The sequence below is a fragment of the Temnothorax longispinosus genome, chromosome 10 (genome assembly GCF_030848805.1).
Source record: "Temnothorax longispinosus isolate EJ_2023e chromosome 10, Tlon_JGU_v1, whole genome shotgun sequence".
In the NCBI taxonomy this organism is placed as follows: domain Eukaryota; kingdom Metazoa; phylum Arthropoda; class Insecta; order Hymenoptera; family Formicidae; genus Temnothorax; species Temnothorax longispinosus.
In genome coordinates, this window is record NC_092367.1 from 17,277,812 (window position 1) to 17,298,368 (window position 20,557).

General features: G+C 34.3%; 2 protein-coding genes and 1 long non-coding RNA gene across 5 annotated transcripts; 1 reads left to right on the top strand and 2 right to left on the bottom strand.

The window, feature by feature from the left end:
- Positions 1-5,019: 5,019 nt before the first annotated feature.
- LOC139819896 (4'-phosphopantetheine phosphatase) lies at positions 5,020-12,274 on the bottom strand. 2 transcript variants are annotated; one of them, XM_071789657.1, is made up of 13 exons: positions 11,586-12,274; positions 10,625-10,907; positions 10,282-10,465; positions 9,914-10,006; positions 9,503-9,650; positions 8,979-9,169; positions 8,524-8,798; positions 8,289-8,441; positions 8,100-8,187; positions 7,806-8,010; positions 7,516-7,673; positions 7,242-7,411; positions 5,020-7,094 (listed from the first exon to the last, which is right to left on the bottom strand). In XM_071789657.1, the coding sequence occupies exons 1-13, from the start codon at positions 11,734-11,736 to the stop codon at positions 6,746-6,748; spliced, it is 2,448 nt and encodes an 815-aa protein (XP_071645758.1). In that variant the 5' UTR covers positions 11,737-12,274; the 3' UTR covers positions 5,020-6,745. The 2 variants fall into 2 exon arrangements, with proteins under 2 accessions (XP_071645758.1, XP_071645759.1); XM_071789658.1 differs by having other exon boundaries at positions 11,663-12,244.
- A 66-nt stretch (positions 12,275-12,340) lies between these two features.
- On the top strand, positions 12,341-16,424 carry LOC139819900 (uncharacterized). 2 transcript variants are annotated; one of them, XR_011733843.1, is made up of 2 exons: positions 12,341-12,898; positions 15,987-16,424. It is a non-coding gene; the product is annotated as an uncharacterized lncRNA (long non-coding RNA). The 2 variants fall into 2 exon arrangements; XR_011733844.1 differs by lacking the exon at positions 12,341-12,898 and adding an exon at positions 13,794-13,934.
- On the bottom strand, positions 14,541-20,062 carry Alg9 (alpha-1,2-mannosyltransferase Alg9). The gene is made up of 12 exons (XM_071789659.1): positions 19,611-20,062; positions 18,941-19,079; positions 18,212-18,417; positions 18,008-18,121; positions 17,819-17,929; positions 17,444-17,726; positions 16,981-17,097; positions 16,562-16,775; positions 15,490-15,631; positions 15,139-15,268; positions 14,864-14,994; positions 14,541-14,762 (listed from the first exon to the last, which is right to left on the bottom strand). The coding sequence occupies exons 1-12, from the start codon at positions 19,709-19,711 to the stop codon at positions 14,621-14,623; spliced, it is 1,830 nt and encodes a 609-aa protein (XP_071645760.1). The 5' UTR covers positions 19,712-20,062; the 3' UTR covers positions 14,541-14,620.
- Between the last annotated feature and the right edge of the window lie 495 nt (positions 20,063-20,557).

Genomic DNA, 20,557 nt, shown 5'->3' on the forward strand with positions numbered 1-20,557 from the left:
GAAACGGAATTATTTATCTCGCGCTGGCCGCGCGGCATCCAGGACCTTGATAAATAGATCCTCGCGCGAAACGTTGCAGCAGGTTACCGCCGGTGCGGACTCGAGAAAGGACCATTAGGTATAGGGATCCACCGTGATGGCAATGGCAGTAAAAAAAAAAAAAAAAAAAAAAATGAAAACGAGGAAAAAAGAAAGAAGAAAAAAATAGCAAGCAGATCGGTCGGCGTTGCGGGATCGGCGGAATAAAAGCGGCCGTTTATAGTCGCCGCTGGGTTGCCCCCCGTCCTTTTTCATCGGGCGCATCGCTATGGAAAATTGAAATAATTAATCGTGTGTCCGGCTCCCTTTTTTCCTCTCTTTCGCTTTCTTTCTCTTTCTTCTTCTCTTCCGCTCAGCTTTCGAGGATGCATCCTGCCGTTATCATCGCGCGCCGAACGCGGCTATATGAATCGCATTAATCAACCGACCGAAAACCGGAGCTTTCTTCCGTCTTTAAACATACATAAAGCACACCCGCGCATATTAGCCCATTTACCGTGGAATCGAACGTTCCGCAATCGATGCTTTAATCATTTGCCTCCGGGGGTACAAGCGCAAAACGCAAGAATACCCGATAACATCATAATAACTCCTCGATAACCATTTCTCGTACGATATAATACGGCGATGAGTTAATAATACCGTGTAACGTTACGATAATATGAAACTATTAAACGTGTATTGTGCATTTCGCATTTTAAAGAGAGATTTGCGAGATGCAGATTTGCGAGATGCAATCGAGTCCCGTGGACGATAAAAAAGTTAACGATAAAAACGACGTTATTAAATATTAATACGATTGATGCAGCAGTAAGAAACGTTGTCGTGATTAATGAATCATTTCAGCGATCATTAAATAAAGTATTTTACTTTATCGCGGCCATTAAACGCATTTCGCATTATCGCGACTATCAAACGTTTTAATGGCACGATACATGAGAGCGCGTACTTTCGCGATATTCGATGTGCACACAATCATATTATTTAATTTCGTTAATTAAAACATGATTCGACACTTTGAATTGCGTGAAATACGATTCTGCGCGGAATATATATTTTATTTATTTACGGGATATGTCCATCGAGGTTATTTACAAAATGTCGTAAGCTCTCCCTCTAGACGATCTACAATTCGTATCAGAAATCAGAATTCCATCAAAAATTTTTACGCGCCGTGTAACACGGAAAAATATTTGAAGAAACGAAAGTACTCGCGTATACATATATAAAAGATGTACTGCAATGCGCACGTGTAACCAAATATCTATATGTATATTGCGTAGAAAATTATAAATAAAACTTTATCCTGAAATTTGACACGAGATATAGAGATACGCCAAAAAAATGAGTAGTTATTTTATTTCATGTGGCATGGCACTACATCTATACTTTCTGTAGTTTATAGAACCCGTATATTGCTCAGAAATCGAAATGAAACGAAATGACAAGTGCGCTTTTTATAAAATGCACTTTGACGGATAATGAATACGCGTGTGCACGGCTCTCTCTCTCTCTCTCTCTCTCTCTCTCTCTCTCTCTCTCTCGGCAGCCGCGTAATATAAATAAATGAATAAAATCCTCTCGTAATCCCGTATCAGATTGTATCTCGTAACAGGAGAGCGCATCCCGGTTTGAAATATTGATCTGGTCGAATTGCGGTGTTCTATCAAAATACATTAAAAGGACAGGCGGTTTCCCCGTCCCCCTTTTCCTCTTCTCCCATCGTCGAGAGATATATTGGAAGTAATGTCACTGTGACACTTCCGGCCTGCTCGATCGATTCGAAATATCCAATGACAAAAGTAAAATGATCCCGTCCGAAAGAAGGACCCACGTTACGTTGACGTGCAGAATCTTTCCCGCGTGTACGAGTGCTGCACTTTTCGTATTAAAATTGTAATGCCTCGCGAAATTGAAAAGCGTTTATTTTACACAAATTTAATTTTTATTCCCTTCGCGTTCATTACGTCGCGTTTACGATACGTAAATATTTGCCGGTAAAATTCGCTTTATTGCATGTGGCGTTTTAATTGCGGGCCGTTTCATAGAACTTCGTGCAAACTATATACGTAATTTTTTTTAAACGTACGCATGAAGATTAAACAATTGTATGTGAAATAATGACGGGACTGCTCGTGCATTATTGGCAGGCAGAGAAATTTCTCTCTTTATGTACAATTAATTGGAATGTTCATGTATTGTGATTTCCGTGGGATTGTCGATTGCTGATTTTACGCGCGTTAATATGAATAATGACGCGTGTTGTTTATCACACTTAATTATTTATTATATTTAAGCAATTTATTACTTTATTATAATTCGGTTATTTGAACAATCCAACATTTATTGTTATAATAGAAAATTTTTACTTTGAAATTAATTAATTTATATTTAAGCGCGATATATTTGATTTAAATTATTAAATGGCCACAAATGCAACAACAAAATTGTGTCCTACAATCCTATGAAAATCGGAATACTTGGCAATTCTGCGTCCGACATTGAATATACCTAACAATTTATATCACGTTATTCACGTAGCACGTACCGTTTCGATATGTTAATTAAACTGTTCTGTAATTTTTTGAAGATACGCATTTTACACGCATCCAAAAGATTTAAAGCATTCAGTTAGAAAAATGAAAAATTTTATTCTAACCAATGGCGCATGCAATCCGCTAGCGGAACCATTCCTTTGCACAAAAATGTTATTGGAAAGCTTTGTTCTCAGTGAAAGCTGCCAGCTTTGCAATTGCATCTAGCTGAAATTGGTAGTCTTTTTTTCGATTTTTGCGAAATTGTTCCAATTTTGTAAAATCCCTTGTGCTCTTATATTCAAATCGCAGTTTCGTTTCAAATTATGTGAATCTAACTTATTGATTCTTGAATATTGTTAGCCAATATCATTTTATTAATTTTACTAATTATATATCATTTTATTAATTTTTATATATGTATATAACGGAAGTTATGAGAGTTTAATATCATCTTGTATAAATCGATAAGCGCAACAACAGATATAATTTCCTTCATGCGTTCGTTTTGTCAAAGTTCTATATCGGCATCGTCTAATATAACATAGAAGACGTTCGGCGAAGCTTGTGCGAGGAGATAGAACACGTTGGCCGTCTCGTGCGAGTAGCCTTGTATATTGGAGATGAAAAATTCATGGGGCTCGATGCAACGTCGAATCTTGGGTATTTATTTCATGTAAGATACACGAGCCCGTATTTTCCTTTCTCGCGGCACACGTTGTCGCATAGTAACGACGCTTAATTCTTCGGCGAAAACGCGTACAAGACAAATAAATCTTTCACATAAACAGTCTACCTTTTTAAATAAAAATTTCAATTTTTTATTTCAATTAAGTTACACGCAAGTTTTATCTTGTATCTATTCGAGAAATTAGTAAAATAATTTTTTTTAGATATTATTTACACAATCTATTTCTCAATAAAAACTTCCATTTAATTAATTTACATGCAAGTATTTACATAAATTAATCAAATTAAATTTCTTTATTATACTCTATATGTTTATATCTGTTTGAAATTAATTACGTTTATTTAAGTTTTTTCTTATACTAGGTATTTAAACTTTGAAAAAGTTATACGCGGTCCTGAATTTTTTATAAATATTTTCTGAAGATATGAATTTTGCATTCATATTTTTCTATTTCTCCGCGCGATATAAAATCAGAATTTATAAAAGTTAAAAGCAATAAAAAATAATCGGTTTGATATACAACGAGTTGCTTGACGAGTTGTTAATTGAAAAAAAGGGAATTTGTTAAACAATATCGTTAAAATTATGGCCCGTTGACGTGAAATTTTATTTTTAGCTGACTGCGCCAATAACTCGATGAGGCGACTGTGTAAAATTAATGGCATACAGTACATACAGATTGGAGGCGATATCTGGAGGAGTATCGATTATCACACCGGTACAAATTGGGAGATAATTGGCTGTGTCAGCTTGCGCGCACCGGTCTGGTTTCCCGACTGGACAATATCGCGCAACGGGAATTTAATAAAGCTCCGACTTGGACACTGCGCGTAGGACGTGGCTGAAAGAAATGGACGTGGAGCGTGTCTAGCATGCACAGGACCTTCTTTCCTTCGTTTTTGTCCTATCACCTAGCCGCCGCATTTCCCAACTCTTCTTCCTCGGCGACTCTCCCTCTCTCTCCCCCCTTCGTTTTCTTTACATTTTTTCCGTGAATGAAGTCTGTTTTTAAACTTTATTTTCGAAGTGAAAGCTATCAAAAAGCGTTATATAACGCTTGAGGATTTCTTTCTCATTTTATTCATAAATTATATTTAAGAGAGAGTCAGATAAAGCTTTTTGTTCTATTTCTTTATTATATTTGACTACTTAGACAAGAAATAAAATTATAGAATCTTCTTATATATTTTATAACTATTGATGTTGGATAAAAAGGTTCCTAAAATTTATACGAAATTTTTTATATCAAATTTGCACATTATTGAGTCCTGCTAGTAAATTTATCTTTTTCTTATCGTATTTTATTAGAACTTCTTGAAAAATATTTCAGATGCGTAGAAAGAATACTCAGTTACATTTTGCATTGCACATATTAATCTTATTAAAATTTTCATTTTGTTTTGCACATGCAATTCCATATTATGTAAATAAAAATGTATTAATTAAAAATAATACCGCAAATCATCTCCCAATTTGTACCGGCATAATAATAATTGGTATTACTGCATGTTTTTCTGCTGAAAATGATATAACTATATTTTGAGAGAATTTATGAAACGCAAAAGACATTAAATATGAGAAAAAAATCACGCAATTATTTTAATTTAAGAATAACTATTGTTTCACGAATATTAAAAATTTTCAAAAATATTAACTCTTATCTGCTTGTTGCCAGTTGATTAATTGAAAAAAATCATATATCTTTACAGGAGATTCAGGGAAAAATTATGATGTTAAAAAGAACTTTAATAGAAATTAAAATATTATCGCATTATTTATTTGTTTATTGCTTTAACAGGAAGAGACTAGAATATCAGTTCTTGAAATTTGCGCATATTCACGAAAATAATAGATACAACCCGGAATTTCGCAGGTGAAATCTTAGGCGTCAACATATATGTTAAAAGAAAGAATATATTTCATTTAACGACGGATACTCTGTGTGTGTACGTCATACAAATTCTCGACAATTACTCGACTTACAACGCACACAAAAAAATTAGATCGTATATATATATCTAAACTGTGTATTGATTACAATCTTTAATATATACATTTTATTACATATGTACAGGGATGATTAGAATTATATTTATCGCGTCAAAAAATTGCTTTTACAGGATGTGTCATAAGTAGACTTCAGCTTATTGAAATCACTTAACGCATCCGTCTCTCTTAATAATACTTCAGTAGTCAGTACTATTTCCAATTTGATGGAATTAATTCGAAAGTCATTGATTTGATTAGAACTAATCCCACAAGTCTTCTATATATTTTTCCACTTTTTGTTTCACTATTTCCTTATTTAGTGCATTAAATCTAAAATACGTGTATTCATAAAATACGTGCTTTTATTTTCGAGTTCTCTACGGAAATAAATAGCGAAAGAAAATTTTCTGCATTACCCTGGATAATTATATGAAATATCATGAAATATCATTTGGGATTTTTATACTATAGCATCAAAGAAAATGTTGTCTTGTGTTTGTCACTTGCGATAATATTATACACTTAAATTCCTTTGCATATCATAGTATCACAGAAAATGTACTATGCAGTATTTTATACATATATACTGCTGAGATTTTTTTCACAAATTAACGTAGAGTAATTTTTCTAATAATTATGGTAACTGCAAATTATACATAAAAACGGTTTTATTGTCTTTAACCAATTATTTATATAACGATTTTAATCATTTACATTAATATAAAGTTCAGACATGCTTGTTTATATACATTGATAGTCCTAGCATTTCTGTAAAAAATAAAGTATAATAACTAATTTTTTAATGTTAATTGTGACTGTGTGGACGAGATTGAGCAAGCGTATTGCGATAAATTGTTAATTCATAAATGGAAAAGTTGTCAAATAATCGATACAAAAACGTTTTACAGTTTACGTTTTATGAACTTTGTCTTTGCGAAGTTTTGCTGATTTCATTTAACATGCATATAGATATCTCCATGGTAAAAGAAAGTGATATTCTTCGGTCATATAGTTAATGAGATGAACAATAAAATTACATTTATATATATATAAGTCTTGCGTAATTTAGATATCAATAATATTTTAGATTATTGATAAAAGATCTAGAGTTTGGAAGGCAGGTGGTAATACTAACAGTAATTTTTTAAAAACGTGTGAGGAGAGAGAAGACGAACAATATACTAGTAATACAGTAAGTTATAACTAAAACAAACCTATTACGTGATCATTATAATAAAAAAATGAAAAGTGAATTTTATTGATAAATTATCAATAAAATTATTTCAATAATCTCTGGTATCACGATTACGATTATCTGACGAATCACATGATATTTCATCTGTATGTTTGTTTCTAAACAGTGCAGACTCGATCACATTTCTAGAATTTAAGCGTATTTGCGCGTAGCTCTTTAAGTTTTCTCTTTTTCGGAAGGCAATATGTTATATATTTAATTATTGTTTGGTCTAGAAATAATCGTATATTGCTCGTTTTACACTGACACTTCATTTGTATTTCTATCGTTAGAATTGTCGCATTTGCAAAGTTCTGTTGCCTCGCCTGTACATTTTGACGGACAACCGTCTTTTATCGCCTCTGGTTTTATCTCGATATCGTAAATATTAGTTTTCGGCGGCGGTTGCTCGTATTTGCATATCACAGCATACATATCGCCACCTAAACGAAGCGCCAGCCACTGATTCTTTACGACCGCCAATTTCAGACACTCGCATTTCATTTTAGCATGAAAATTCGTATGCAAAGTTCTACCCATTCCTTCGATGACTATAAGATCCACGTCGTGTTTCACCATTGCAAGGCATAGATCCAAATTCAGACGGCTATTAAATGTTGAAATAATATTAGTGAATTAACATCATTGAAATATATATATTAAATTATAACACAGCTTTTATATTACAAGTAAAATAATAACTTGTAATTGTAGCTGTGAAATATTCTGCATATATTCGGTATATAACGAATACCTGAGATCCAGACAAGGACCTGCTTGCGCAGTTTCCATAGCAATAAGAGTATTATCTTCTAGAGCCTGTTTGATAACATTACAGATTTTCGCGGCGTCCCGTAACGTGACGACTAATTCAGGATATGTTACGTCATTCAGAGCTGGCATAGAATTAGCGCACAATATTACCTAGAAGCATAAAAAATAAATAATTTTAATGTTTAATAAATTCGTTTTTTAAAAGCAATTTGAAAAAGTTTGAAGCAAATATGAAAAACGTTAGTAAAACTAACTTTAGTCCCCCGTTGCAATAAATCTCGCGCAAATGGCAGGATTCCAAGAACTACATCTACGCCGCTATTATCAACAAAGATGGCTGCACATTTGTGAGGTGGTCCATTCTGTAATCTGTGTATCCAGTCATCTAAATTATCCTCTAGCCATGGCCTACCTGTGTTTTCGTGATAGAATATTATTCAAAAAATTATTTTAAAATGCACTAAAAGTTAGGAAGAATTTATTGGAAAATAAATCTCACAATACTGTTACAATACTAATTTTTTATTTAATGATGCTGGTTTACCTGGAATTTTCGCTTGAGCTTCTTCAAAGCCAAAATCATCGGTTTCCAATAGCTTTGCAACATCTTTTGCACCCCAATCAAATATATTACCACTGAGAACGCCAAGAATCAAGGCTTTTATTTTTTCTGCACCTTCTAACTTGTCTAGAGCAGTTATGCGATCATGTAGGTGTGTCAATGCTTCTTCGTTCTCCTTTCTTTTTTGCTGCAAATGAAGTATTACGGCGTGACATATAAATTTCATTTAGATATTTTTATTTCAAAAATTCTAAAGAAACAGACAAAGATACCTACATGTAAATACGGATCTGGAAAATCGAATTCTTTCATGCAATGCTCGATGGTATCCAATAATATTCTAACTGTAAGTGCTCCATATGCACTGCAAGTTTGTATTACAAATTAATAACTCAATAAATAAGTAAATAGGTTTTTTACGCGCGCGGTTAATCTTAGTATTCATCACAGCGACGAAAAACTTACAACGGTTGCGCGTGAAGATAGTGTAATCTATTAATGTATTTCTCCTTTAGTTTTAATCCTCTATCTTTCGCCGTCGGACTGTGCGGTTGACTGTGAATAGCTCTCGACACAAATTTATCCACAGACTCTTCAAAACATTGCAGCCAATAGTCTCTATAAACATACATGTTATAATTTTTTACGTTTGCATAATCGTAATCTTGGAAATTAAAATCGTAATCTTTGAAAGTCTCACCTTGCCTCTTTATCCTGAGCCAGATCTGTGGTATCAGGATTGTAAGATGCGGGATCTTTCAATAGGGGACAGAATGTAACAGCGTATTCTGCTTGATCAATTTCCAGTTGATCGATTTTAATTCCGAGATCGGTTGACACGGAATCTTTAAAACTCGATGACCCGGCGTAATTTTCCAACCAGCTGTATTTGTTTGTCTGTTCGGTACCGTACAAATATGCCCCAATCGCGCCAAGGTAACCTTCATGGCGAAGAAAGAGAGGCGTTACCTTATCCTAAATAATAGATATGTGACAAAAATATAAATTTTATACAAATGCACAATTTACGCATAGACATCTTGCGCTTTGACGTTTAGCTAATTGCATAAAATTACTTGATTCAAGGATATAATTGGATCTATCGAGAAAACACACATTGTAAAAGAGTGAGAGAAAGTAAACATAAAGACTAACATGAGACCAATATTTGATAGAATATGAGATGGTGTGCATTGATAGTGGATGGTTACGAAGGAAATAACCACCAAAGTAAACCTTGTCCATATTGTAAACGGTTGCATACAAACTAGCTATATGTCCAATATCATTGCTAATAGTGAACAGTAAGCTCCTTGCAAGATCAGCTTCGGAAAATTTTGGCTGCCCTAGAATGTTATTAATATAATTAATACCTAAAACCGTTAGTACAGATTTTTATAGCTGCTAAATCTTTTCACACTTTCCAATTGTGCGAAAAAGAATCTCGTTATATAAAGATTGATTCGTAAAATTATATTGAAATCCACTTGTTACTAAAAACTTATTAATAATTTGATAGACAGAATAAAAAATTATTAAAAATCAATTATTTTTAATTTTCTTTTAAACAGATGTTTAAAAAGAATGCACCAGAGAGATATATATGAGTAATTTTTTCAATTATTTTAATATCAAATCCTCCCTCCGTAGTAAATCATGGTGTAAATTGTTATGCTTACCACAAGCCACCGCTTTGCCAAAAGATGACGCGATAAGTTCTCCAGATAAACCTTGGGAGGAATAATCGCCCCCATAAATATCTTTCACTAACATATCTACATTGCGGTGATCTCCTCGTTCTGCAAGTTGCAGCAATTCGTCAAAGTCCTAGTAGGGTGTTTTTAAAGTCATTGTTTTAATACACATATCTATATATACAATTCACACGACTCAATGGTACTACGATGGAGCAGAATCTTCTCACATAATAATTAATTTTATCATAATTTTATTTCTAGATATTTGTAAAGATTAAACATAATCCACATCCAAATAAAGATATCAATTAACGTATAATAAACGATTAATTGTTTTAACAGTAGTAAAAAGAAATTATGGGTGTAATATAGGAAATTATATAAATTCCATACCTTTCTTTTCGTAAGTAATGATCCCAATCCCCAAAAGGTACCGCCTCCTGTAGCTGTACCTCCGACTCTTTCAAATACCTCATCTGATTCCACCTATAAAATAAAATGTTAAAATAAGTAAATCTAATTAATAGAAAAGTCAATTCTCGTTATAAGCTAAACTATGTGAGAAGGTCAACGGCCAAAATATGAGCGAAATAAGAACGTTGGTTTTAGAATAAAATCTAGTCTTTATTTACAACGGTATATTAAAAACAATTTAAACGTCCTTGTTTTGCTCGTATTTTGGCTGATGATCTAATAAGTAAATCTATCTAGAATAACTTATTACTAACAATAAGTAAATTTACTAAATATTTACTGCTTACTTTAAGAATACTGACGCCACTACCAACATTAACCAGCAAATATGGAAATATGTTAGGTCCAGCTTTTTGAAATTTATACTCTGGATTCGCATGTCGGTGGTACTCAAACGCTTCGCACGGTATATTTTTAAGCAAGAAATTACAACCTTTTATCAGACAGTCTATTTCATCTTCCTTGTCGACTCTAAAATGTTATCTTATCAATCAGTAAACACAATCTCTGAAGAACTCGAAGAGTGTATCAAAAATTGAACAACATGACGATGAGATTTTTCATGTTATACTTGATATTGGAAATTTGAACAAAGGACAAACGAAGTTCAAAATGCAAGAGTATACTTACAATAATCCTAATTTTTCTTGTAGCAATGGGGTATACTTGAACGCTCCACCTCCAGTAACTTTAATACTTTTCCCACGAAATCGTTCAACGTCCACTAAATTCTTCTTGACAAAGTCTAAGCAGTTTTCGATATATCTAGTCTCAAACTTAACAAAATGCAGTCTGTTACCCTCGAATACTTTATATGCTCGCTCTCCACTGTTCCCTAAACCTTCCGCATCCTCATAAAGTGCCTTGCGATAACTTACTGTTGAGTAATAGGCAATTTTGGTTAACGACAATCCTGAAACAATACATAATACACAATATATAATATATCTAAATTCAGATAAGGTGCAATAAAAATAACCTAAAAACTATAAATAATAATAACTTAATAAACTTGGTGATAAACTTTATTACGTGATGTTACGTAACAGACAAAGTGTCGTAAATATATTCCTCATGAATTTATGTCTTTTATACATTATATATAATATTACTCCAATATGAATATTTTCCTATACGATTTACTACTTTTTTTCTAATCATGACGAAGTCAGATTAAACTTGTTCAAACAATAGAATTGCCTAAAGTAATATGCAAAATAATTCTTTTATAGGCATAAGACGTAAAATACAAGTTAGAGGTGACATAAACTCTAATATAAACTCTTCTATGTCGTTTCATCTTTTACCCTTGACATTCTCACAAGAAAAAAAAAACTGCGTGACAGAATAACTTTGAAAAATAGGTCTTTGTTAGGAAGACAGTACTAGAGACATTTGTTAATTTATACTTCCTTTTATCCAGGCACTGTCAAATGACAATTGTGCAAATTGGAGCACAGCTATATAATTTAACACGCAATAACACGCTGCTCCATATTAACAGGTATCACGTTACAGTGTTGTGATCACGCTCGACTCTATGTGGACGTTAACTAGGTACATTTGAACTCATCATAATGATCGCGTTAACCTCTCGAGGGATCCCGGTCCCGATCCCGATCTCGGGCAAGGATTGTAGGGAAAGGGGGATCCCGATCGACGACGTACCGATGTCTATGGCGAAGGTCTGTGCGTTTTTCAAATTGGCGAACACCTCGACGGCGGGCGGCAATTTGATGCATCGCGGATGCGATCGTTCGTCGCCGTCGATCTCCGCCGCCATCCCCACGTCCTGTACGACGATCCGCTCTCGGTTTCTCCCGCGATTGTGCGACACACTGACACCGTGGCACCTCTACAGATATTTAACGCGACTGGCAGGTGGCGAACGCGCCGATCGAGTGCCAGATAAGCCGCCTCCGATCCATCACCTCTGTAAAACGTCCAACTCGAGCGGGAATTGCGGGAAAGGTTCCCTCGAAGGAGGGGGGCTTTGTTTTTCTCTGTTTTTCTCTCTCTCTCTCGCTCCCCCAGGTCTCCCCCCTGTGGAGCCTCGAGATCTATTTACTCGCGTTCAGTCGTTCACCCGGACGGCGCAAGCTGCCGATTTAAAAATGGGTATCGCAGGTCGCCGAGAACATTTGTATGTATATATACAGATGTTTGTGTACGCACGGTCGGCACGGTATGCGCTCTGTATCAGGCGAAACGGAGTACGGAGTGGCGGGCAGGGAGACAGAGAGGGGTGAAGCGAAAGAATTTCTGTTCTTCTTAGCTCAACTTCTTGCACCGATCATTCTTCCTCCTTTTCTCTCCAACGTGGAGAACTGAGAAATTCAGCTAAAAGCATAAATCTATTGTTACGAGAGCAGATATTATTAATATCGTTGGGCATATAATTTATCATAGATGAATCATCAATAGGTCTGCTGCCTGTAGCTAAACTTTCTGTACTTCTCATTTTTCCTCTTTCTCTCTCGCTAAAGAATAGCGCACCTATTTTATTTCAAGCGCAGATAGTAGGAGAACGTAGGCCTGTTCTTTGTAGTTGAACTTTTTGCACTTTCCGTCTTTCCTCTTTGTCTCTCCGATGCTTGATCGCGCGTGTCCCTTACGTTCCAAGTGCAGGAAGTGTAAGTGTTGAGGTTAGGGTTTTCACAAAAAGATGCATTTAAATTACTATATTTGAGGAATTTTATTAAATAATAAATAAATGTGTATCATCTGACTATCTTCCGTCCGAATAGTTCGGACACCGAACCAATGTTACCGAACGTAATAAACGTAGTTGGATGTTTATTTAGTGGAATGTTTATTTTGTCCGGGAGGCGCGTCAAGACACGGCACACGCGCCAATGGCCATACGTGCTGACACTGGCCGACACGTGCACATGGGATATACACGTGCGTATTTTATCACTTGAAAATTAAACCGCAATCTACTTAACGACGATTGATATAACCAGTGGAATAGTTTACGCAAAAGCAAAAATAACCAATATTATATAGACTATATAGTTTAGCTGTTTTTGCTTTAGTATTAATAAACTATGGTAGCAAAGTGTCTATTATAGCTACGTATAATCCGTTGTCGTTATTTTCGAGAGTCTTGTTTTAATTTAATGTAATCAAATCTTCTACTCGTTGAATAATAAAATATTTATAATTCAATATTGACAAAAGAATGCATGCGTCACTTGATAAAAGTTAATAGAAATTTTAAGTTCTAATTTAAAATATTAAAATAAGATGCCATTTTCAATAGAGATGGCTCTTGACAGTCCAATAATAATAGAAATTTCATCGAGAGATTGTCCATAGAGCCCTATATAGAGATATTAGGGATCCGTAAATAATAATGATGTAATATTCTCCGTTGAATTTGTATTGGAATTAGAATTAAAATAAAATTGTCTGTTATAGAAATACGGTTTTCTAGACTTTTCTAAACTATCAGGATGTCAATAGAGGAAGAACGCGCTCATGTAAGCTCAATCTTGGTATATCTTTTCAAAAATCTTCCAACTTGTCTCGAAAGTTTTGATGATAAAGTAGAAACGCAATTGAAAGAAAAAGTTACTCAAGAAATAGATGATGCCCTAATGACGTATCGTACTGTGTATCGCCAGAAATATGTACCAAATTTTGATAGACACTTTCGTAGAAAACAAATTGTTCAGGTATATCTATCACTCCTCAGTGAGGGCAATGCCAAGTGCCCTGATGCTTGGCATAAAGCTTTGAAATTGGAGGCAGACAGAGAAGAGAAATTTCTTAAGAGCACAATGACAAATACGACTATAGAGATGATAACAATTCTTATGGAGAAACTGCAAGTGCCATCAGTACAATGGTGTTTATTTTTGGATATGTTATTGATGTTGAGAAGAAGTGTGCTCGATGCAGGTGGAAACTTTGATTGGTTATAAAGTAAAGTAAAGTAAGTAAATTTACACATTACATGGTAATGACAATTACGTTTATGAAATCGCGAACGAATTAAGAAAAAATTGTTTATGTTGTGTCCGAATTTATGTTATGAATTTGGTTCGCGCATATTATGACCTCTCACGATCGGTTACGGTTGTGGAATGACAACACATTTTCTGCAAAACAATGTATGTTGTGTTATGAATCCAGAATCGATCGTTTTCACACAAAATTGTGCTGTAAAACACAAACGCACGCGTGCACACATAGTAATGAAAGATGGGATATTAAGTTTCTAATGTCATCTAGAAGTTCTTCTGTGAACTTTCGCTATTTTTCGAGGCTGCATTGTCCACCCTAGCTTGGTGTTCTGTATCAGGCCTATAAGACCGTTCTTCCTCCTTTCCTCCAAATCTCTATCAGGCTTAAAAAGTATAAAGTCGCAGGGTATATTTTTTGCAAGGCATATGTGATGATCGGAAATTTGAACTTGGGATTCACCGAATATCAGTTGGTCACTTTTACGAGTCTCACACACACACACGCGTTACTATTTTCAATGTAATATGTACATTGATTACGTATATATTAGTAAACATATGCATTATTAGAAATGCTCTATAAAATAACAGATTTAATTTTTTTTACATTAAATCAACTGCAATATCTTGTTGAGTGCCAAGTTCTGTATTTTGCTTAAGAAAGCTTGGAATTCTTCTGTTTTGATGACAAGAGAATGGATTTGAACTTATTACTTTGTAATAAATTATATGAACCATATGTACAAAACTTATGAGATACAAATGGAATGTAAAAAGCTCTGAAGAATGGATGCGATCTGTAACATAAATGATAATAGGGCACATCAGACATAAAAGTAACTTTTGTTATTTGCAGTCAACATATTATAAATATGTGAAACACAAATTTTGGACTTACTTTGATGCATCTAGGAATTTAGAAGATTTTACAATAGTAAAATGATGATTTAAGCGAGAATAATTTGGTTCTAGGGCTGTTTCAGTTTCTATATCCAGATCTAATAGAAAATGGCATTTATCTAGATTAATCTGAAAGCAAAAGACAGAATTAATAATATGTATATCTATGAAATTTAGTTATAGAATTATTAGTTTATAGGATTTTAGTTTAGATTTAGTTACTTAAGCAACGAATAATATTGTTGCCTGTGTATAAGACAGGTACCTACTTACATAGCGCGATGGTTCTTCTTTATTCATATCGTTAAAATGTGCTTGGATTATACTTGTAGCGTTTTCATGATCCAAGAAGGGTTGAGGTAATTGTCCTTTAAATTCGGATCTCAAGTATTGTAACTTCCAACTGAAAAAAATTTCAGCTTTGTATAAGAATAGATAATTGAATCAAATTGGAATGTAAGAAATATATTTTTGTATGTTTACATTAGGGATGTGTTAAAAAATACATTTCCTCCGACAAGGGAATTTTGCGAACCCAAAAATTTTGATTTTAATGAGACTTGGCATATAAATGAGAATTTCTGGATCCGCAAAGTTTTCTTGTAAACTAATTTTTCCACTTACTTGTTGGACGGAAAGAAAAAACTACTAGGGAAACGATGCCATTCTTTTCCAATACAAAAGTTTATATTAACGTCGTTAGGTACCACGCCTTCCATTCCCAGTTTGTTAACTTCAGTCATAATTTCCATGGGAGCGTAATATCCTATGCATAATAATAATTTTTATTATATTATATTATCTTTATTGTTATGTCCACCCCGAGACCCGCGCAATTTTCGAAGAATGAAGGGGAAAGCCCTTAAGTTACGGAGCGATTGAGAGGATCCCTTTTTAATAGCGAAGAAATTTTGTGTTGTTTAATGTATTATATATCCGGAAATCGTATGTGCACAGGAATAAAGCAATTCATTTCGATAGATCAGCTTTTCATTTTGAGAAGTAATTAGAGGATTTTTACTTTTTACGGTAACTCGGAACGTAAAAAATTGAAAATATATAAATAAAGTTTTTGATGTAGCTGCATTGTTTTTTTACTGTGCATGTGAATTTCTGTTTAGATGAAAAGCTAACGGTTCCTAGAAGACGGTCTTCATCTCGAAGGAAGACTTTCCCGTTCGGACGAGTTCTTGAATGGAACTATTGCGGCACTTTCAAACATTTGAAACCTCTTCGAAAACTTTTATTGAAATTCCAAAAAAGACTGCCTTTTTCACGACTTTTGATCCATGGTTTTTTCGAAGCGCGTTGTTTTAAAGAGGAGGACGACGATTTCGGAAGATAGGAGAGGAAATCAACATCCTTAGCCTTCGGAATAATCAAGAAAGAGAGCTCATAGGTTTCTGTGAGAAAAAAAACTCGTAAAAAAGGCGAAGCAAGCAAAAGAATTTATATCAAACGAGCCCGGAGATTTTGAACCGAAACGTCGAGTCGTACAGACGTAGTTTTATTGCGCTGCGTTGTATCCTGTTCTGAATAAACGTGTTAATTTCTGCAAATGTATTTCCATTTCTGTGTGCACGAGAGTTCACGGGCACGGACACGAGTGCGGGGAGCGGGAATTATGCGAACGAGTCTCGGGCTCAACAATATATTGAACTTTATTATTTAAACGAAGTAGCATTATGTATAATACCTTTATATATCGCCAACGATCTTGATAATCCCAAGAGGCCACATGTTAGCATCGCTAGAACGGTAATGTGCACTGTATATTGTAAATAATGGCAACTGATGTGCGATGGATTGAATTTCGTTCTAACATAAAAGTATAACTTCTGTACGATATCCACCGCTATAGCGCCTGCCAAACAAATCATAGGGTACACTGGAAACAAGAACCGTTCCTCCTGTTGACACATTCATTTCGTCAATTCCTCCATTTTCGATTTGTAGGTTGATTCATTATATATATACTAGGAGTACATTTGAACAATCAAAATACCGCGGAAAATAGAAAAATTTTTAGCGTTTGTTATGCATGCAGAAATGTAATGTTCAAACGTATTCAATTTTCTCTGAAAAATACTATTACCAGTATTACTTTATACATACTTTATGTGGCTGAAGGAAGAATACGAGAATCCATAGATATAGGGGAGCCAATGAATACCAGTAAGAAAGACATGAACGGTCTCTTGGACGTGCCGGTACGATTAGCCATACTAAAAACTATAATTGTAGTTAAAATACTGCCAAAATATATCGTGCGTTATACAAGATGTTGCAATTGTCGTGTACTTCTAATCACGTTGATTTAAGAATTAAATAACTTTGTTGAATAACTTGAAGATGCATACAATATTTTACTACTTTTACTACCAATTTTAAGAAAATTTTGCTTAAGATTCAAAATATCGATAATAAAATTCGTAAAAAAATACTGTATCTAATCCAACTTTCAGATTAAAAGAGAATTATTCCAATTTCACAAATTCGGAAAACCTGTAGCTTATAGAAAGTGCGCGACTTTTGAGGCATCTTGTACATTTCAAGTATAAACTATTAAAAATCTTACTAAGCCCAAGGGTGCGAGCAACGCGCCAATAAAGACGAAATTGAAATTCAAGAACCCATTGATAATGTAATAACTGAATGGCTCAGTGCCATAAAGATTAGGTCCATGGCTGGTGAAAACATTGTAGAATATGATGTTCAATGGCGCGATGACAAGTTTGCCGAAGTACAAGGAATCCACCCATACCATTGGTATCGCAATTACAACGGCGGATATAATAACCCACTTTATGAATTTCACCCAGCCTCGTTTATGTATTAACATCTCAACGGCGATGGGAAGTCTAAAAAGTGAGACAAGGAAAATAAATTTTTCTCTTTATCAGGATGTGTATCGTGCCAAAAGCACTACGTCCGCGTTAGTATAAAAAATTACCCGAGCAGTGCAGCGAATGGCCATCCAAGTAACGAAGAGATAGCGGTAGCAAAAATAGCCAATTCATATTGGCGAGCATACCAAGCTGCTATAGCAACAGTACTCAGATACCTGTGATAAACAATGATATAGATAAAGTATGTATCGAGAGAGATGCGAATATATTTCTTATTTTGTAATTTTACTTACATCGAAAAAGACGATGGTAAAAATGCAGCACTGGAGATATACATTCCCGAGCTGAGAATAAGGAATACTAAAGTAAGCCTCGCCACATGAATCCCGAATTCGCGAGAGACATTCCTAGAAAACATAAAGCGTTACATGGTATAAAGAGTGATGCGATAGTGATCCTTACTATATGGGTGTTAGGTTTAAGGTGAAAAAACATACTTGTAAAAGTATACTTCAGACAATGTACAACCCACAGACAGGAAGCATCGCGTAAAGTAGAAAACTAGCGCGGGATTTGGATCCAATAGGTAATTATAAATTTTTGCTGGTACCATATGAAGTAGTAAGTACATATACGAACGTAAGGCATATTCAGGACTGTACTCCCACGTTTGCTGGCCTGTTCCGTAGAGCAAGTAATGACTCTAAGACAGGACATAATAGTAGATACAGCGAAATGCATCGCATCGAAGTATATGATATCTATTAAAAATATCAAAGAATAGGAGAAACTTGTCGGGCTCGTATTGATTCAAATAGCAAAATCGCTAACAGAAATGTAACAGAATATGATGGTAGATTGATTGCAGAAACCGAGCAGAACCTGTCAAACCTTTTGTAACCACTTAAATGATACCATTTGTAACAATTAAATGATTCTATTTAAATAGTTACGAAAAAAATGACAGATTCTTCTCAGTTTCTGCTGATTTATATCGGCATGCCCTGCTGGCAGGATACAAACTTAATGCTGATACAGTTGATGTCAATTTGCTGCTAACATTTTGCTTACTGAGAATATTTTAGGGATAATATGGTTGTCTTTATGAAAGAAAGAATCGTACTTTTAATAAATATTTCTTAAAGAAAAATCAGATGTAACATGCAAAGTATAGTATTTTTAGGTTTACTATGTTGAAAATTGAGAGGTATTTATTATAAACTTACTGGTTCCCAATAATTATATGTTTCATCACAGTCTGTTATGTGACACCATACAGCGGAGCAAAACCTTGCCAATAGCAGCAATTTAAAAGCTGTATCATAGCTAGGATAAACAAGTCCCACGCCGGAAGACTCTTCTGGCCTGAAACATGATTTAATTATTTTCTTTCTTCCTTCGCTAAGTATATTCGTATTCTAAATACATTACACGTTGCCTAGAGTAGGTCAATTTTTAGAACAGGACCTTACTTTATGGCTAAAGCTCGCAAAGTATAATTATTAAAAGAAATAACGAAGTAATGATGCATAGGACTCTTCCTGATAATCGCTATTTGCAATATTTGGTTAAAAATACAGTAATTGAAATACAAAGCAAGACAAATACATAGGATACAGGATCCATGTTATCTTTTCTTTTGAGATTCAGGAATTTTGTGTACTTTGAGTCATGGAGATTGAATGTTGATATGAATACATGTTGGTATTGATATTGAACTGCAAAATTAATATAAACTATGTAGCTGAAGTATAGCAGAGGATGCATTTGTCGCTGTTGCACATTCATTGCTGCTTCAACGATAAAGAACTGACAGGTTAGCCACGGTCCCAGTTGACAAAGCATTTCGTATAACAATTTATAAAATTTAAAGAAAGAAGAGAACATTGTATGTACTTCGAGAATCTCCTTCCATTGATCTTTTTCAATTCTTTCTTCGACAAAATGAGCTGTCGTTGACGTTGGTTAGGTGCCATGATCCTCTCCTTATTTCTCATCTATTTAGGTTACATCACTGCCTATATACATTTATCGATGTGCAAAATCAATACAGAGAGATAGAATTGGAGTCGCGATTAAAATCTCACTCGTATGTTTGACATTTCTACGAATGGAACGAATGATGAATGTACGCGCATCACACGCGTCATTTTCGTGACAGGAAACGAACGAGCAGACGATTATCGGGGACCTCTATGTCCGCTATGTCCATTTAAATTCGAATTTTTGCGGCAAACGCAGCACCTTATTATCTATTATGCATATATATAATTACTTATACAAATAATTATTTTTTATGCGAATTATTTATCAAGCTTTGCATTAAATAAAGTTAGAAAATGTTTCAAAAATTTTGAAAGGGTATTGAATAAAATTTTCTTTCTTAATTAAATTATTTTTTTTTAATATGTAGATATTATAAATCTACGTGTAAAAGAGTATTATATTTATATTTATATTTATATTTATATTTATATTTATTTATTTATTTAATTTTTTTTTATTTAATGATAATGATTCCCTTCTCGGGATACATGGTTCTGCTTGTTTAACTTTTCCTTATTTCCATACAGTATTTATATTTACAAAGGATATCTCTACGTTTCTTCGTGTCTTCTTCATTTTTCTTCCTACTTATTTTTTTTCGTCCTCTCTGTAGTTTTCTCTCATTCCTCATTCTGATGATTTTCAGCATTCATTTCACTCCTTCTCCTCCTTCTGACATTATTGCTGCTTCCGGTATGCCCATTGCCTTGGTTTCTATGCATTCCGTCAGAATATGGTTCCAGGTTTCCTCCTTCTCTCCACATAGTCTACATTCTCTCTTACTGTCCTCCTCTCAG

Bases quoted from the DNA above. Each gene is read 5' to 3' on its own strand.
- LOC139819896 (XM_071789657.1), bottom strand. From the start codon at position 11,736: ATGCATCAAATTGCCGCCCGCCGTCGAGGTGTTCGCCAATTTGAAAAA. The intron at 9,170-9,502 runs GTAAGCATAACA...ATAACATTCTAG, and splicing joins TGGCAAAGCGGTGGCTTGTG to GGCAGCCAAAATTTTCCGAA. The intron at 7,674-7,805 runs GTAAACCAGCAT...ACGAAAACACAG, and splicing joins AGCTCAAGCGAAAATTCCAG to GTAGGCCATGGCTAGAGGAT.
- Alg9 (XM_071789659.1), bottom strand. From the start codon at position 19,711: ATGAGAAATAAGGAGAGGATCATGGCACCTAACCAACGTCAACGACAG. The intron at 19,080-19,610 runs GTACATACAATG...ATCATGTTTCAG, and splicing joins AATGGAAGGAGATTCTCGAA to GCCAGAAGAGTCTTCCGGCG. The intron at 18,122-18,211 runs GTATGTTTTTTC...TATGTTTTCTAG, and splicing joins TCTGAAGTATACTTTTACAA to GAATGTCTCTCGCGAATTCG.